The sequence below is a fragment of the Thalassophryne amazonica genome, chromosome 15 (genome assembly GCF_902500255.1).
Source record: "Thalassophryne amazonica chromosome 15, fThaAma1.1, whole genome shotgun sequence".
Lineage (NCBI taxonomy): Eukaryota > Metazoa > Chordata > Actinopteri > Batrachoidiformes > Batrachoididae > Thalassophryne > Thalassophryne amazonica.
This window is the reverse complement of record NC_047117.1, coordinates 85,897,566-85,915,882: the sequence shown is the minus strand read 5'-3', so window position 1 is coordinate 85,915,882 and position 18,317 is coordinate 85,897,566. Positions and strand designations below refer to the sequence as shown.

General features: G+C 41.5%; 1 protein-coding gene across 3 annotated transcripts; it reads right to left on the bottom strand.

Moving 5' to 3' along the window:
- Positions 1–10: 10 nt before the first annotated feature.
- On the bottom strand, positions 11–17,270 carry scoca (short coiled-coil protein a). 3 transcript variants are annotated; one of them, XM_034187384.1, is made up of 4 exons: positions 17,130–17,270; positions 3,415–3,483; positions 3,242–3,322; positions 11–1,824 (listed from the first exon to the last, which is right to left on the bottom strand). In XM_034187384.1, exons 1-4 carry the CDS (start codon positions 17,191–17,193, stop codon positions 1,682–1,684), a joined length of 357 nt encoding a protein of 118 aa, XP_034043275.1. In that variant the 5' UTR covers positions 17,194–17,270; the 3' UTR covers positions 11–1,681. The 3 variants fall into 3 exon arrangements, with proteins under 3 accessions (XP_034043275.1, XP_034043274.1, XP_034043276.1); XM_034187383.1 differs by having other exon boundaries at positions 17,118–17,213; XM_034187385.1 differs by lacking the exon at positions 17,130–17,270 and adding an exon at positions 11,748–11,882.
- Positions 17,271–18,317: the final 1,047 nt, after the last annotated feature.

The following is an 18,317-nucleotide window of genomic DNA, read 5'->3' as shown; positions in this document are numbered from 1 at the left end:
TGTATTATTCTCTCATTATTAAAACCTGGGTCTATTTTTAGAAGTTGTGTGTTTCATCTTTACACTGGGGGGAACAAAGAATTAATAGGGAGGGTACTGATTTAGATGACAAACACCACCACATACTAATTAGCTATATAATGTATTAGCACAATAAACCCTAAGTTAAAACCACAGTAAACCATTTCTTGTCACCACTGAACAGGCCAAAATGCGGAGAGGATCCCTGCAGAGATAAACGTGTGCATGCCTACCTCACCAAATGTAAAGTTACTTTCTACAGCGACCAATTATAGTTACTGCTTACCTTAGCCTCCCAGTCTTCATGTAGTACTGCTTTCCACTGAGTCATGACAAGTCATTTCCCAATGAGGAGGGTGTGTCGAGACCCTCAGAGTGAAAACATGAACCAAATAACATCTGAAAATAGAGGCCAGATTGAAAATTGTAGAACTTCCCCGTTAACTGAGAACTGGGTGGATAAAAATTGATCTGAACCCTTGAATATTCCCAAAAACCAATATGATAAATCCTTCAAAAAAAAAAAAAAAACCTGAGTGAGCATACAACAGCGTGACAAGTGAAGGAATCCGCCAAGGCAATCACAAGGACTAAAAGCCTTCAGTGGTTGTGACTGGAGGAAGAAATGTTCAATCTGAAGCAGGTCACCAGTTGCCAGAAGTCACCAGCATAGACTGAAGTTAGAAAATGTTTCATCTCTTAAAATCAAGCTCCCCAACACACACACACTGCTGTAATTCCAATAGTGTGTCGGATTTAAATGCAATTAGCCTGAAATTAAAGCTGATTTTCTGCACTATGACATATTGTTTACTTGCCCTCACCTCTAATACACAGTGATTAAAAGCTAAAATAAAATCTTGGTGAATGTCCAGTTATATAAAGACATAATTGCACGTTGTTGGCGAGCGCTCGGTGGGAACTGTACAGTATGTATTAGCGTCCGCCCCCACAGTGGAAGAGTTTTCAGTTGCTTCACTGTCTGCAGGCTGCAATTCCGTATTGATTTAATGACATTTCATTCAATAAGAAAAAAAAGTTTCAAACAAAAAGCACTGAAGTTTCTTCATTCTTATCAGTCACCATGCAAGGGTCTTTCACTGCGTAATACTGCTGTTTGATTATTTTTTATGAGGATGAATGCAATCATGCACTGTATAGATACGACATCCTAGAACAAAAAAAATACAGCCGACGTAAAAAAAAAAAAAAACACTTTAAAAAAATAAATAATATTTTAACAAGCTCATGGTTATACTGTATGTTTAGCATTTAGTCTAAGTCAGTTGGAATTTGACACAAACAGAGAAAAACATTTCAAGTATTTAAGACAAACTAGACGAACTAGTTTACAGATACGATGGTGAAACGTTGAGCGAAAACTTGAAGCATGAATTATATTTAACCACTTCATATATTTTACATATTATACACAGTCCAGGTGTTGTTATTGTTGAGCTCTGATGGTTAAAGGGCGATGTGTACCTCGTCTGCACAGTGCCGAAAAAGCTGCTGCAAAGCAGATCAGGGACGGACCGCCTTCGGTCAGCAGACACGGAGCACTGCACCAAAGGTTTGGCCTCTGTGTGCTGAGAAAGCAGAAGCCCTCTCTGTGTCTGCGTGGCAGCCTCAACTCCCAGGTGCCGTTCCCGAGGGAACCTCACTTCCGTTTGCTCTTGGTGTCTGTGGTCTGGAAGACGCTGGAGGCGGACATGAGGTTCTCGATGTACTGACCGAGCACCTGGTTCTCAGACTTCAATTTAAGGTTCTCCTCCTTGACTGTGTCCACTCGCGCCGACAGATCTGCAGCATCAATGCAAAATTTAAAAACAAAACAAAACTACATTTCATAACCGCTGTATAAATCCACTTTCTCCAACTTGTGAAAAATAATGAAGTGACAGGTCAATGTTTTCACCAGAAATAAAGAGCTTTTGGAAATTTCCACCTCAGTTAAAAAAGTTGGGCTGCGACTAACAATTACTTACACTGATACTGTTTGTTCACATCGCCGGCTGCACTTGTTTGCACAAATCAAGTTGTCTGTTTGTCCAAGTTGTTAGATTTCTCTGCCACTCCCCAAGATGAAGTGGTGGACCAGTGGGTCAAAAGTTCACATCCCTGACCGGACAGGTCAATAAAACTGATCAAAATATTTCAAAACTTAACAGAATGAAAGCTGCAGCCATCGTACATTGAAGGGCATTTCACACCATGCACGCAGCGCAATCATTCTGCTGCATTCGCTCGTGATTTTTTTTTTTTTTTTTTTTTTGGCAAAAGTGGATGTGGCAACATCGCATCTGGACGCACAGAGGGAGCAGAGATTTCTACGTCACTACCTGGCTTGTCCAGTGTCCAGTGAACAACGGCAGTAACTGCCACCATACATTTGCGACAGGAAAAAGCAAAACACTCAGTCTGCAAGTCATAACCACAAGATTAGATGAGTGACGGACATCACCCTATTGGGAGGAGCTTTTTTTTCAGCGACTGTTCGGAGTGACACTGGGCGGAGCTGAAGAGGCCGGCCCGGCCAGAGACCCACAAACCCAGTCAGAGAGAGAGAGCAGCCAGTATGTTTGAGCAGACACACTCAATCTGAAATTCTTCACTTTTGGATATATACACACATGATGTTTGAGCAACAGAGCTTCTGCAAATTTCTCTGAGGTGAGTGAACTGAACACTTAAGTTTTATCAAGTAATGTTACCTTAGGCTTTAGCCGCAGAACAACAACAGACAAGTTATGGTTTTAATTTACAGAAATGTCTGTTTATTTACAGAAAACAAATGTTCCTCTGTGGTCTTTCGTGTTTTGGCCTGATGCCTCGTTTCTATTGGACGCATGAAGCTACGTCACAGCGTGCAGCGGTGAAAGTTGGATGGAGCTGAACTTTGACCATAGTGAGTTTGATGTTAAGTAGCAGTGTGCGCTCATGCTTGGTTTTTGTGCGTCACACTGCAATGCGGCATTTGCGCAACATGTCTCATAAAAAAAAAATAGGTTTTAGAGCGCTGCGCGCTGTGTTTACGCACTCGGATTAAAAGGCCCTTTATTCTGCACTTCAAACATTCTTTTTGTCCACTTTTGGGCACAAAACTATTTTTTTCCCTAAATGCAACATGACCATGAGACTGTCCTGTTTTAGAATATTACAACATGGATGTATTTTGTATACATTTTGGGCCAAACCATAAAAATGTGATGTGTGTCACCTTCCAGTGTGTGCTGAAGTTCCAAAACTTGATTTATGAGCCTCGTCTTCTCTTCCATCTCCACCTGGTTCTCCAGGTCCCCTGAAACAACCAAAAAGCACCGCACAGAAAAATAAATGAAAATCATTTACATGTTTGTTACCTACCACAAGCAAATCTTTGTGCAGACATACCATCTATGTCGCAGTTCATAATGAAGCACTCGTCCTGTTTAGTATACAGGGCTGCAGATCCGCCGTCCACTGGGAGACAAAAACAACACAACGTGTCACCTTTCTATCACACCTTCTCATCATGTCAGGTTTTTAAAAGAACATTTCTGAAACATCTGGGGCCTCATGTACAAAGCGTCCTTATGCACAAAAACGTGGCATACGTTCATCTCCATGCTAACGCTCAGATGGATCAAAAGTGAAATGACCGCAGAAATGTGCGGTGCGTCACGCAAAAATTCTGGCTGGTGTATGCACGTTTCTACAGCTACTTTTCCACTGCCAACACGTAGACGTGACGCTGGGAACTGTTAACAGTGTGAAAACATGAAGTCATCAGAGTGAGGTGTACATCAGCAACACAGTGATGAGCAATTAACACACTCACGTGTTTGCAATTATATAGATGGATATAAACCCATGCGCAAAGTGATGCGTAAAATGGCACTAACAGTTGCTGCATTGGCGTCAGAGGACCTTGCAAATGATGCAATCTGACGTGAGTGTGTATTCAGGGAACGCAAGGATTTACTTGTGCGGAGAACTGCGACCGTTCCAGAGCGCAATACACTGACTAGCCAGGAGGTTGCCTGTGCCCACACAGGTGCTGACCACGCTGCGCTTCCTGGAAACAGGCATTCCAGTGCGAGCCGGCTGATCAGTCAGAAGTGTGCAGTCAACTTTGAGCCGAGCCACCAGCTGTGTGGAACGCAATCATCCAAAAGTCATCCAGATACATCCCATTCCAAAATTAAAGCGCTATTTTCATCGAGAGCCGGTTTCCATGTAATTGGAGCTGTTGACTGTACATATGTTCACATTGTATGTGAAGCGCAAATGCGCATCAGGCTGGTGTTTGGCATGGTGCGCGATGGCAACTGCTCAATCAATCAAACAACTTTATTAATCCCACAATTGGCAAGTAAGTAGCTGACTGATGTGCATATAGTGTATTTGTGTAATTTATCCAAACGTAAACCAGCGCAGCCACATTCATAAATGTGCGCATTCACATGTTTTTATTATTATGAAGGGGTTTTTTTTATTTTTGCTCGATGGTAAGCTGCAGAGCTTAACAGGCGTCCTGTGTTCCGTGTTTTTCATTAAACACGTGTGTAAATTGTGAACGCCCCACTGTTGGCAGAGATGCGCCTCACCTTTTTAATGTCAGTGTGTGTGTGCGCTGTTTTGTGTATCGGCCTCACAAACAAACGCTCCGTAGCTCCCACAACATTTTTCCAGTTTCATGATTAATCCATTTAACAGCACACTGAATAAACTGTGTCCATGTAATTTCCAGTCATCAATAGTATAATTTCCTTTCTGTGTTCATGTTGTTTGATGCGGCATCGTGGGGAATCCCTGCTCAAAGGGCCTATTTACATAAAATTGCATATTTAAATGGGGCGTGGCCAGGGTGGAGTTTGGTTCTACGTTCAATTCCACGTTCAATGGGATGTACAAATGGAACGTGCATGGATCCATGCCTACGCACACTCTGATACATGCTTACACCAGTTTCTGGGTTTTGGTGTATACCATGTTTCAGTAGGAAATCCATGCAAGTCTTTGTACATGAGGCCCCTTTAATCCCTCACATCTACAACCCCTGGCAAAAATTATGGAATCACCGGCCTCGGAGGATGTTCATTCAGTTGTTTAATTTTGTAGAAAAAAAGCAGATCACAGACATGACACAAAACTAAAGTAATTTCAAATGGCAACTTTCTGGCTTTAAGAAACACTATAAGAAATCAGGAAAAAAAATTGTGGCAGTCAGTAACGGTTACTTTTTTAGACCAAGCAGAGGGAAAAAAATATGGACTCACTCAATTCTGAGGAATAAATTATGGAATCACCCTGTAAATTTTCATCCCTAAAACTAACACCTGCATCAAATCAGATCTGCCCGTTAGTCTGCATCTAAAAAGGAGTGATCACACCTTGGAGAGCTGTTGCACCAAGTGGACTGACATGAATCATGGCTCCAACACAAGAGATGTCAATTGAAACAAAGAAGAGGATTATCCAACTCTTAAAAGAGGGTAAATCATCACGCAATGTTGCAAAAGATGTTGGTTGTTCACAGTCAGCTGTGTCTAAACTCTGGACCAAATACAAACAACATGGGAAGGTTGTTAAAGGCAAACATACTGGTAGACCAAGGAAGACATCAAAGTGTCAAGACAGAAAACTTAAAGCAATATGTCTCAAAAATCGAAAATGCACAACAAAACAAATGAGGAACGAATGGGAGGAAACTGGAGTCAACGTCTGTGACCGAACTGTAAGAAACCGCCTAAACGAAATGGGATTTACATACAGAAAAGCTAAACGAAAGCCATCATTAACACCTAAACAGAAAAAAAACAAGGTTACAATGGGCTAAGGAAAAAAACTGTGGATGACTGGATGAACGTCATTCAGTGATGAATCTCGAATCTGCACTGGGCAAGGTGATGATGCTGGAACTTTTGTTTGGTGCCGTTCCAATGAGATTTACAAAGATGACTGCCTGAAGAGAACATGTAAATTTCCACAGTCCTTGATGATATGGGGCTGCATATCAGGTAAAGGCACTGGGGAGATGGCTGTCATTACATCATCAATAAATGCACAAGTTTACGTTGATATTTTGGACACTTTTCTTATCCCATCAATTGAAAGGATGTTTGGGGATGATGAAATCATTTTTGAAGATGATAATGCATCTTGCCATAGAGCAAAAACTGTGAGAACATTCCTTGCAAAAAGACACATAGGGTCAATGTCATGGCCTGCAAATAGTCCGGATCTTAATCCAATTGAAAATCTTTGGTGGAAGTTGAAGAAAATGGTCCATGACAAGGCTCCAACCTGCAAAGCTGATCTGGCAACAGCAATCAGAGAAAGTTGGAGCCAGATTGATGAAGAGTACTGTTTGTCACTCATTAAGTCCATGCCTCAGAGACTGCAAGCTGTTATAAAAGCCAGAGGTGGTGCAACAAAATACTAGTGATGTGTTGGAGCGTTCTTTTGTTTTTCATGATTCCATAATTTTTTCCTCAGAATTGAGCGATTCCATATTTTTTTTCCCTCTGCTTGGTCTAAAAAAGTAACTGTTACTGACTGCCACAATTTTTTTTCCTGATTTGTTATAGTGTTTCTTAAAGCCAGAAAGTTGCCATTCGAAATGACTTTAGTTTTGTGTCATGTCTGTGATCTGCTTTTTTTCTACAAAATTAAACAACTGAATGAACATCCTCCGAGGCCGGTGATTCCATAATTTTTGCCAGGGGTTGTATAACATCATCTAAAAGTATGAACATTTTAGGCTGGTTTTTGCAGCCATGAAAGTTGCAGTGAAGTCATTTGTTTTACAAACTGGTTCTTGTAGATTTATTCAATAATACGGTCACAAATCAGCCGGTTGGCCCGTACTTCCTGAAGGAGCGACTTCCTTTTCAGCTCACTTTCTGTTTGTTCGGCTCATCGTGAATTCCTGCACCACAGAGAGGTTTATCATGGTTCTTTAGGACTTCCTGCTCTTGGTTCACTTCGTTGTGCCGAAGAGACGCCACAACTCAACATGTCAGAGAACAAACAGGGACTTGAATGGTCCTTTTTCACGGAGCTCACCAAACAGCTCAACACAACACGGACTAAAATTAGATCCAACGCACCAGTCAAAACACCCTCTAAATAAACCAGGCTTCCTGCAGCTTAAGGCAGGGCGGATTAAAGACTTTTTATATGGTTGAGCGAGTGGTTAGGGTCAAATTTGCTCAAATATTTATTGTAACATAGAACGTGATTCCTGTTTTAAGGCATGCTGCAAAATCTTTCCTGCAAAGACAGTTTTCCTCAAATTTGGACTTTTCCATGCCATCATGTAAGTCACATCTCACTAGCTGAAAGTGTGTCTGCGCGCCGAGCATCCTGGCACCAAACGAGATTTCTTTGAATTTTACATACACACACACACACACACTATATATATATATATATACACACACACACACACACACACTAGGGCTGAAACGATTAGTCGTAGTAACTCGAATAATTCGATTACAAAAAATGTTCGAGGCAAATTCTGTGCCTTGAAGCTTCGTTTAACGTTGTAGTACATATTCCAGGCCTGTGTGTGGCGCTGCAACGTCCACAGGAGAAGAAAAAAACAGAAGAAGACTGGAGCATAACAGCTAATGAAATTAGCAACGATAGCTACCGCTTTCCAGCGTCACACAGAGTAAAATAAAGCCTTTTAAGAGATAGATGGTCCACGTCGATCATCTGAAATAGACTTACTGTGCATTTAAAGCGAAGCAGTGTGTTTTGTCTCGTTTTAAAAAACACACGGTCTGCTCTACGTGGGGAGGGACGGTGGCCGGCTGCTCGCTGCACGGTGTGAGGGGCTCTCAGACCGGGCGAGTCACAGCTCTGGCCCCGACTACATTGACAAACTGCAGAAGTGCACTTTCTTCTGTGTTTCCCTCAGACTCACACTGTTTGACTTTTTAATTTTTTGCTTTTTTGGACAACACACAACACTTCACAAACACGGTGACTTAAATAAAATAATAATTTAAAAAAAAGACTGGGAGGCTGCATGTTCAATCTCCAGCTGAAATGCATCTGCTGAATTGCAGAGAAAGAGGGGAAAAAAAAAAAAACAAAATCACAGGGACCCAGTCCATCAACCTTAAAAAAAAAAAAAAAAAAACTTAAAAATGGTTACATTTTACAAGTTGGAGAAAACAAGACAGAAAGCCACATCCCATCGCCATTTCAGCAAAATGCCAACACTTTGGCGCAGTGACATTGTGCCATTGCTTAAGGAGAGCCCTGGACTATCGATGTTGTTTAAAAACGCAAAAGTACTTTTTATCAGATTACTCGATTAATCGCCAGAATAATCGATAGAATACTCGATTACTAAAATAATCGATAGCTGCAGCCCTAATACACACACACATACATATTAAAAACATGAAAATATGAATAAAATCTTACTTGCGATGTCATGGCATTTTTAGAATTGAAAGGCAAAATAAGATATTTTAATAAAAACCAAGGCCTCATTTTTAGATGAACAAATTCAATATCTTTTAAGGACCTGTGGGAATCCTGAAAAACAGAACCGAGGGAACAAATCTTTGGTGGAGGAGATCCCGATCTGGTTGTTCGTTTCAAAGGTTAGTACGGAGATTTACTTAATCATGAAGGACGTGTCAACACTTTGTTCATATCTGGCAACAAATTCAAGGAAAAAGGCATTTGCAATGTACACTTCATATCACAATAGCACGGCCAGAACTGTAACGGGCAAACCAATGTTATTTTAGCACTTTGGGGCACAGTGAACAGAAGGTTTACGATATTTCTCGTGACATTCAGGACTCTGTGAAAATACTCTTGACTAAAATGTAGATTACTACAAGCTAAAGCTGTGAAGGGAACTCTGTCAGGTGTTTCAGTTAAGTAAATTATTCCTCTAATTAGCACTGTGAAGTTACTACTTCTCACACCATCAATTACCATGAGCTAATTAACCTGACAGTAAGACTTTTTCTCCTGTCAAAAAAGTGACAGATTTGTTTTTTTTTTTCCTGTTATGACTCACTGGTGATGAGATGAAGTGAGCTGGTGTAAATTTAGCCTCAAGCGGCAGACCTTAAACCGCATGCTCCATTGTTTTCAATGAGAGGTTGATGGGAAAATTCCGACACGTCTGGCTGCGAAAGCGGCAACCATGCGACATGATGGCACTTGTTAAAAATTTCTACTTTTGACGCTTACAGCAGCAGCAAGGACAAATTGGATGTTGTTTCGCCTTTAAGTAGGAAAACTGGACAGCAAAAGATAGATTACTGAAGTGCAGAGAGTCACTTGGCGTTAGATAAATATGAATAACTTGTGTGATATTAGAGAGGAATGAATCTGTAACACCACAAAAAGTTAACTTTTTAAGCTGCCAACAGAGCCAGGACTTCCAGTTTTAATAGATCACTGTGCAAAATGAAAAACTATGTTGTATCTTTCAATTAAGTAAATTATTTTCTGTTGTTAGCATTAAAAATGACACACCTCACGTTGTTACCTGTCTGCTGCTGCAGACGACAGAAGTTCTGATGTAATGACTCCTATGATGGTTTTTCTGCCACCGACGTGAACTTATTCCCCTCTAGAGTTTTTCTAAGAACATTACCTTTAATTAATTTTCTGCCACTTTTCAGATCCAGGTCATGGTGGCAGCAGACCAAGCACCTCATCCTACGCTTCCCTATCCTCAGCCAAGTCCTGTAACTCTTCTCAGGGGATCCTGAGGAATTCCCAAGCTAGCTGGAAAATATAACCCCTCCAGCATGTACTGGGTCTTCCCCGAGGCGTCCTCACCTTTGGATGTGCCTGTAAGACCTCCCTAGGGAGACGTCCTGGGGACATCCTCATCAGATGCCCAAACCACCTCAGCTGGCTCCTTTCAATGTGAACAAGCAGCAGCTGTACTCCAAGTCCCTCCCAGACAATCGAGCCTCTGACCCTGTCCAGGAGTGAAAGCCAATATACCGGATGGAGGAACCTCATTTCCACCGCTTGTATCCATGATCTTATTCTTTCAGTCTTTATACAAAGTTCATGACCATAGCTGAAGATAGGAGTGTAAACTGACTGGTAAGACAGTTTACCACGACAGTTAGGTAAAGCATCTGTTAAACTTCAGACAGCGCACTGATCAGTCTATTGATCTCAGGCTCCAACTTATTCCCCCCCATGAACAAGACCCCTAGATAGTTAAACTCCTTCACTTGAGGCAGTAACTCTTCCCTGACCCAGAGGAGACAACCCACCATTTTCTGGCAGAGGGCCATTGTCTCAGATTTGGAGGTGCTGATTATCATCGAAGTTGCTTTACAACTGACCTCAGTGCTGCTCAGTGCGCATCGGAGGTCACTGCCTGATGAAGCCAACAAATCCACATCATCCGCAAAAAAAGCTGGGATGCAACTCTGAGGTCACCAAACTGGACACCCTCTGATCAATGACTGCACCTTGAAATCCCATCCATGAACGTCACGAATAGGACTGGTGACAAGAGGCAGTTCTAACGGAGTCCAACACACAGCACAGGTCTGATGAAATGCCGAGAATACGGGCACAACTCCTACTTTGGTCATGTAGAGACCGGATCACACACTGCATTGAATTTGGTACCCCATACTCCCACAGCATCCCCCACAAGATACTTTGACAGACCGGGTCGTACGTCTTTTCCAAGTCCACAAAACACATGTAGACTGGTTGGTCATACTCCTAAAACCTTCCTAATATCCTTGCAAGAAGCAGGCTCACCGTTCCACAACCAGGATGGAACCCACATTGCTCCTGAATCTGAAGTTTGACTAACAATCTAAGTTTCCTCTCTGGTACTCCGGCGTCAGCTTTCCCAGGGAGGCTGAGAAGTGTGATTCTTCTATAACTCCCAAGTGTCCTTTTTTTTTTTTTAAAGATGGAGACCATCACCACAGTTTGTTAATCCAGAAGTACTGTCCCCGACTTCCATGCAACATTGTATGTGTGTCGTCCCCCCCCCCCCCAAAAAAAAAGACCTAAAACATTATGTATTTAATTTTTTTGTAATACATTCAGCCACGCGACTCTGGCGTTTTAATTTGGCGACAGAAACCGGAAGCCAGAGAATTGCCGAGCAATAAAAAGAAGCACACAACGCAAACAGAGTACTCATCTAGTTAAATTACAGTCTTAAACAAAACGTGTGCAGCATAATAGATACCAAAATACACTACAGCGATTCGAACGGTTATTATTATTTACTTGTGAACGGTTCGTCGTTCGTGATGTTTGCAACAGAAAATTTGCTTCGCAGTCATGATGTCCCGAAAACCGACAACTCACAATAACTCCAAACACAACAACATATTCTAACATTCGTGTGGATATAAATACATTAGCGGGGATTAGTCGATTACTTAGCTTACGTTTTCGGAAGAAAAAAAAAAACAAATATGGCAACGCGTCCGAGCACAGCTAGCTAGCTGTTAGCTAGCTCACCGCCAACTCGTCGTTCCACAGTAATTCCACAAATCTACTTCACATTTGCCGTATTAACGGACACAACCTAATATTTTCATTTTGTTCCGTTTGTGAAGCTGTTTCATTTTAAAGTATCTCCAGAGCTCTGCTACAAGCTAGCTGCAGCTGCTAACCTCTATTAGCGTCAGCAACTGTCTCACATTAACGCAGTTTGTTTCTCTTTGTTTCGCAAATCAGTTGATGTCGGTGATCAAACTCACCTAAATCAAGAAACGTCCTTTTTTTAATGTTAAGGGGGGGAAAAAAACACCCTTCAACCAGACACGGGGGCTCTATGATAATGACGTAAGCTCTACCACTGTTGCCACATCTCGGGAGAGAAATAAGTAATCCTGTCTGTATAAGGAAGCCCTAAACAAGAAGCTTATATAGTTTAATAACTTTATCTTGTAGCATTTCTTTTTATTTATTATACACGTGGCCAAGAACAAATGTAATGATGATAACAAGAATTAAACAGGTGTTCGGGGAGTGCTTTCCTGTGCTAAAGTGTAAAGCAGCATTAGATCTGTGATGTCATAAAGCAAAAATGTTCATGGAAAAGATAAAAGAAGCCCAAATCTTACCAGAATTGCCACAAAGATTTGTGTTCTTCTCTGACCCAAGGACAAGCTCTCCAAAAATCCACAATGTCAAGCGTGATCACACTGCCCCTCAGCTGGAGAAGGTACGACTACTACTACTACTACTACTACTACTACTACTACTAATAATAATAATAATAATAATAATGATAATAATAATTCTTTTCTTTCATGGGTCACTAGGAAAATATACTGAGTAGGTCATCCTGCAATGTTGCATTGCCTGAATCATTTTCATTCATTCATTCATCACATTACTTGTGAATCATTCCATTTTCTCCAGCATTCATTATTCTTCAGTCACAATCCAAAATATGTCATACAGCCTCAACACGACAAAGAAACATTATTCCCCTTTTTATTACGAATTTTTTCCCATAAATATTTATTTTGGCGCCTTTTAATCCTTAAAGACAACAAGTTCTGTGACTCCCCATATTTGTGACTTCATCACCGACGTTACTTTTAATAAGAGGATCTGGCAACACTGTACCCGAACATCACCCTTCGTGCTGTCGTCATCACGACCCACCAGGGTGTAGATTGCAACACCGTCCGACAGGGGGCATGACGACTGCAAAAAGACACGGAGGACCGCCGCTGGCAGTCATATACGTCATAGTGTTGTGTTTGTTTTGTGTCGCTGTCTGTGTGAGTGATATTCATGTGCACGAAGGGAGGAGCCACAAAAAAGAGGGTTTGCCAGGCTGAGTTCTGGGTTTTACATATTAGGAGGCTGACTACATCATGAGTGGCAACCTAGGCTGCTGTGTGCACGAGCAAGGCCCCCCCACACACACACGCTAATGCTTTTGTAAAAGATCTTCTGGTTTTACAGTTCTTTAATTTTTAGGAGGATTTCACTAAAATGAACTTACGGGCCATTTTGGGGGGCCTGAAACCTTTACATGTGTCTACCACAGGGACCGGCCCTGAAGAGTGCTTTTTCAGAGCCTTTTCCCAGTGTGCGACAAGTCCATGCAGGATTTAATGGTGATTGGTGGAACTCAACTCGGAATGGCTGAGAAGACCACTTACTAGGTCATTCCTATAAATCTTCACAAAATCTGAGGAGGAGGCTAACTTCCCGTGGAGGAAACAGACTTTCTTACATCCTGGTTATATTGTTTCTGACACTATTGAACCATTCACAGCCCAACACTCCAGTGCCAGATTATCTTGCTCCCAAGCCTGATTTCTTATGGTTTTCTCTTGTGTTTAACCCACAGTTGCCAACCCACACTGACCCTACGTTTTTTTTTAGTTTTGCCTGCTTCTTGTTTTTACCATATTGATACGGGTTCTAGTTGCGTACTGACCCTCTGCCTGTTAATCTGAATTGCTCACTCACTGCTTCCCTCACGGCCACTGTTGCCTGAAGGACTGCCTTCCTATGTACTGAACTCTGGCCCATTTATCTGTTTCCTCACGGACAACTTTTGCAAGCCGACTTCCTCTGCTGTGCCCTTTGAGTTTTCCTGTTGTTGCTTGGCAGAATAAATTCTGTTTTTACTTAACATCAGTGTTGTGCTCTGCTCTGGGGTCTATGGTTCAGCTATATTTGTGGCTGAAAACTTGAATTTCAGTTTTAAAGACCTTGGTAAAAGGTGTTTAAACTGGTTAATCGTTGGGCTTGAGACCAGAGGATCCTCGGTTGAAATACCAGCCTGACAGGAAAATCACTAAGGGTCCTTGGGCAAGGTCCTTAATCCCCTTGTTGCTCCCGGTGTGTAGTGAGCACCTTGTATCGCAGCACCCTCACATTGGAGTGAATGTGCGGCACTGATGTGTAAAGCGCTTTGAGCATCTGATGCAGATATATAAATGCAGTCCATTTACCATTTAAACTGACACCATTAATTCACACAACATTTGAGTGTCTCTGACTCTGAATCTTTAGATTTCAGGAATTATACTACAGAAACTTGTTTTGAATGAGTGTGTACTCTGATGTGTCTACGCATGATTTAAAGACAAAGCCACACCTCTGGGAGGAGCCCAACACACCCACAAAACTACTCTTGGATTTATGAGCAGTTTGTCACCACCTGATCGCCCTCTGCTCATATTTTTATGGCTGAGCCACATTCAGTAACTTGTGTGCAGAAAAATGGGTTTTTAACCAATATCTCTTAAGTTGGCGGATAACAGTAGGCAGATCACAAAAACTGAGTGACTACGCAAGAAAACTGTTTAGGAATTACTGCCATTTTTAAACGCAGTCGCTCCATTTTCAGAGGCCATTGGACAAATTAAGTCTTTGGACAACTCAGGGGATGGACAAATTAACACAAACATATCCAAGTCATTGAATATGTCTTAAGAAATATAAACAGTATGGTAGTTTAATAAATTTTTCTGAAGTAGTACAACCCCAGTTCCAATGAAGTTGGGACATTGTGTAAAATGCAGATAAAAACAGAATACAATGATTTGCAAATCCTCTTCAACCTATATTCAATTGAATACACCACAAAGACAAGATATTTAATGTTCAAACTGATAAACTTTATTGTTTTGTGCAAATATTTGCTCATTTTGAAATGGATGCCTGCAACACGTTTCAAAAAAGCTGGGACAGTGGTATGTTTACCACTGTGTTACATCACCTTTCCTTCTAACAACACTCAATAAGTGTTTTGGAACTGAGGACACTAATTGTTGAAGCTTTGTAGGTGGAATTCTTTCCCATTCTTGCTTGATGTACGACTTCAGTTGTTCAACAGTCCGGGGTCTCTGTTGTTGTATTTTGCGCTTCATAATGCACCACACATTTTCAATGGGTGACAGGTCTGGACTGCAGGCAGGTCAGTCTAGTACCTGCACTCTTTTACTATGAAGCCACGCTGTTGTAACACGTGCAGAATGTGGCTTGGCATTGTCTTGCTGAAATAAGCAGGGATGTCCCTGAAAAAGACGTTGCTTGGATGGCAGCATGTGTTGCTCCAAAACCTGGATGTACCTTTCAGCATTGATGGCGCCATCACGTAAGTTGCCCATGCCATGGGCACTAACACACCCCCATACCATCACAGATGCTGGCTTTTGAACTTTGCGCTGGTAACAATCTGGATGGTCTTTTTCCTCTTTTGTCTGGTGGACAGAAGGTCCATGATTTCCAAAAATAATTTGAAATGTGGAGTCATCAGACCACAGCACACTTTTCCACTTTACGTCTGTCGATTTCAAATGAGTTCGGGGCCAGAGAAGGTGGTGGCATTTCTGGATGTTGTTGATGTATGGCTTTCACTTTGCATGGTAGAGTTTTAACTTGCACTTGTAGATGTAGCGACGAACTGTGTTAACTGCAAATGGTTTTCTGAAGTGTTCCTGAGCCCATGCCATAAGATCCTTTACACAATGATGTTGGTTTTAATGCAGTGCCGCCTGAGGCATCGAAGGTCACGGGCATTCAATGTTGGGTTTTGGCCTTGCCACTTACATGTAGAAAGTTCTCCAGATTCTCTGAATCTTCTGAATATATTATGGACTGTAGATGATGGAATCCCTAAATTCCTTGCTATTGAATGCTGAGAAACTTAAACTGTTGGACTATTTTTTCATGCAGTTGTTCACAAAATGGTGATCCTCGCCCCATCTTTGCTTGTGAATGGCTGAGACTTCTTGGGGATGCTCCTTTTATATCCAATCATGAGTGTCCTCAGTTCCCAAATGCTTATTGAGTGTAGTTAGAAGGAAAGGTGATGTAACACAGTGGTAAACATACCACTGTCCCAGCTTTTTTGAAATGTGTTGCAGGCATCCATTTCAAAATGAGCAAATATTTGCACAAAAACAATAAAGATTATCAGTTTGAACATTAAATATCTTGTCTCTGTGGTGTATTCAATTGACTATAGGTTGAAGAGGATTTGCAAATCATTGTATTCTGTTTTTAATTTACATTTTACACAATGTTCCAACTTCATTGGGATTGAGGTTGTAGTTAGCTCTGAAAAATGACTGATCGCGCAAGGAGACAAGTGAGGGAAGCCACCAAGACATCCCATGACAGCTCTGTAGGAGTTACAAGCACCTCTGGCTGTGATCAGAGAAACTGTGTCAAGTGCAACTTTTGTCTCTTTGCAGCACCAGTCATACACATTCATGGTGGAGTAGGACAAAGAAAGATTTTCTTTAAAAAGATGTGAAATTTCAGTGACAGATTGCTAGAATGTACGTGGGAAACGGGAGCCTAGATCTGATTTATTTGCTTGTATGAAAATCCTTTGTTTCCCTCCACAATGAAGCTGTAACTGGAGGTGCAATGGACAAAAGTCGCACAACACGCAGTTTTTCCCCTCTAGCCCACAGAAGCCCATAACTTGAAAAGATGTCATGTATGTCTTGTGGCTTCCCTCACTTGGCTCCTTGCATGATCACTCACTTTTTGAGAACTACTTACTCCAGATTTATGGTACAGTACCATGCAGTGTGTCTTAATGATTAACGTCAAAGACGTCCAACACATAAAGAGTTGCTTGGAAATGTTCATGTGTTCATCCACTTGAAAGAAAACTGACTATAAAAGTAACGCTTGTGTTCAGAATAATTCTTAAATTTAGTTTGTCCAATTAATTATGACCTTTAAAAATAGAGGGGCAGCATATAAAATTAATGTCTGTATTTCTTAAATGGTTGATGCAACATTTTCATTAAAACTGTTGAATTAAAGCTGAAGGTCGACACTACGAGAACATCTTGATGGTTTTACTTTTACTCCATTGAGGTGATGTACAAAGACAACATTTGTATAAAAATAAATAAATAAATAAATAAAAACGTGTCACTGTCCAAATACCTATGGACCGACTGTGTATCTTGTTTACCATTTTTATGCCATTCTGATGAGAACTTCAGAGGTACTACATAGAAAGTCCATCTGACTGGAGTTCGAGGTTCTGCTGTTTGCTGAGAATCGTTCCGTTGGTATTGAGGAAACATGAAGGCTGCCTTGAGCAGACAAAGCAGCTGCTGGAGCGTCACCTGAGGCCTCACCTGTGTCGTCCTTCAGCGAGATGTTGGTGAACGTCCCGTCGTCCTCGTCCACCTCGGCCTCCATGACCCCGCTGTCCTTTTCTTCCTCCAGTTTGTCGTCCTCACTGTTTCTCTCATTCACCAGTGGGGAATCCACGTTTGTCGCGGTCGTTATATGTGTGTCTGTGTGTTTTTTTGTTTAAGCTTTCCTCTTGTGTTTTTTTGGCCCCGCCTCCTCACGCACCTGCTGTTTGATCCATTTATGGCTACCTGCCCTACCGGACTGGCAGGTCAGGTTACAGAGTCGCCATGGGAACGTGTCACCATAGTGACTGTTGGGCCATAACAATGCAAGAACACTACCAGAGGTCAAAGTTTAAACAGACAGGCCTCCATAACTCTCCAACTGCAAAACGGTGCCTCCTAGTGTTGGGTTATGTATTTTTTTTTCTTTTTCTTTTTTTTTGCCCTGTGGGTTTGATTCTGTTTTGAAACCTGTTTCTCAGTGGAACACCTGTGAAGGAGGGTCCCTTTAAACTCAGGTGAAAACACACACTTGGTCACACATTAACTTCTAAGTTAAGAATGTAACACTCACGCGCGCTTTGTCGTATCTAAAAAAAAAAGAAAAAAAAGGGGGGGGGAACAGTTTGTATTCTCATTTCACACACCTGAACACCAGTTCACTAAAAATCAGAAATGATCTTTGTGTCATTCCGTGTGTGTGCACTCTACTGGCTCTTTTTCCACACTACACACACACACACACACACACACACACACAAAGTGCAGACTTCAGCTGAAACTGATCAACCCTGAAATTCTGATAACATCTAAATCTGTTAAAGAACCAAACAGCTGCAACAGAAGTTAAACCCAATAAAAAATAATAATAACAAATCCGGACTTGTTCAGCCTTGGCGGAGGTGTGTCCTCTTGAATGTTGCACTAGTTATCTGCACCAACTCAAATAAAAGTTCCCACTGGCAAGCAATCAGCACAATGTTGTGCACATCTGAATCACAATCTGGATGTGCAACATTAAAATATAAACAGATGATGATGATGGAAACAAAACACGGCTTCAAATGTGCCATTAGAGGGCATACTTTTGCCAAACAACAGAGAAAAGCTGCAGGAATTCTGATTCTTTTCCCAAGTGGCCTGAATGCCCTTAACAATCAGGCCACACAGGTTAGGTCTTTGTGA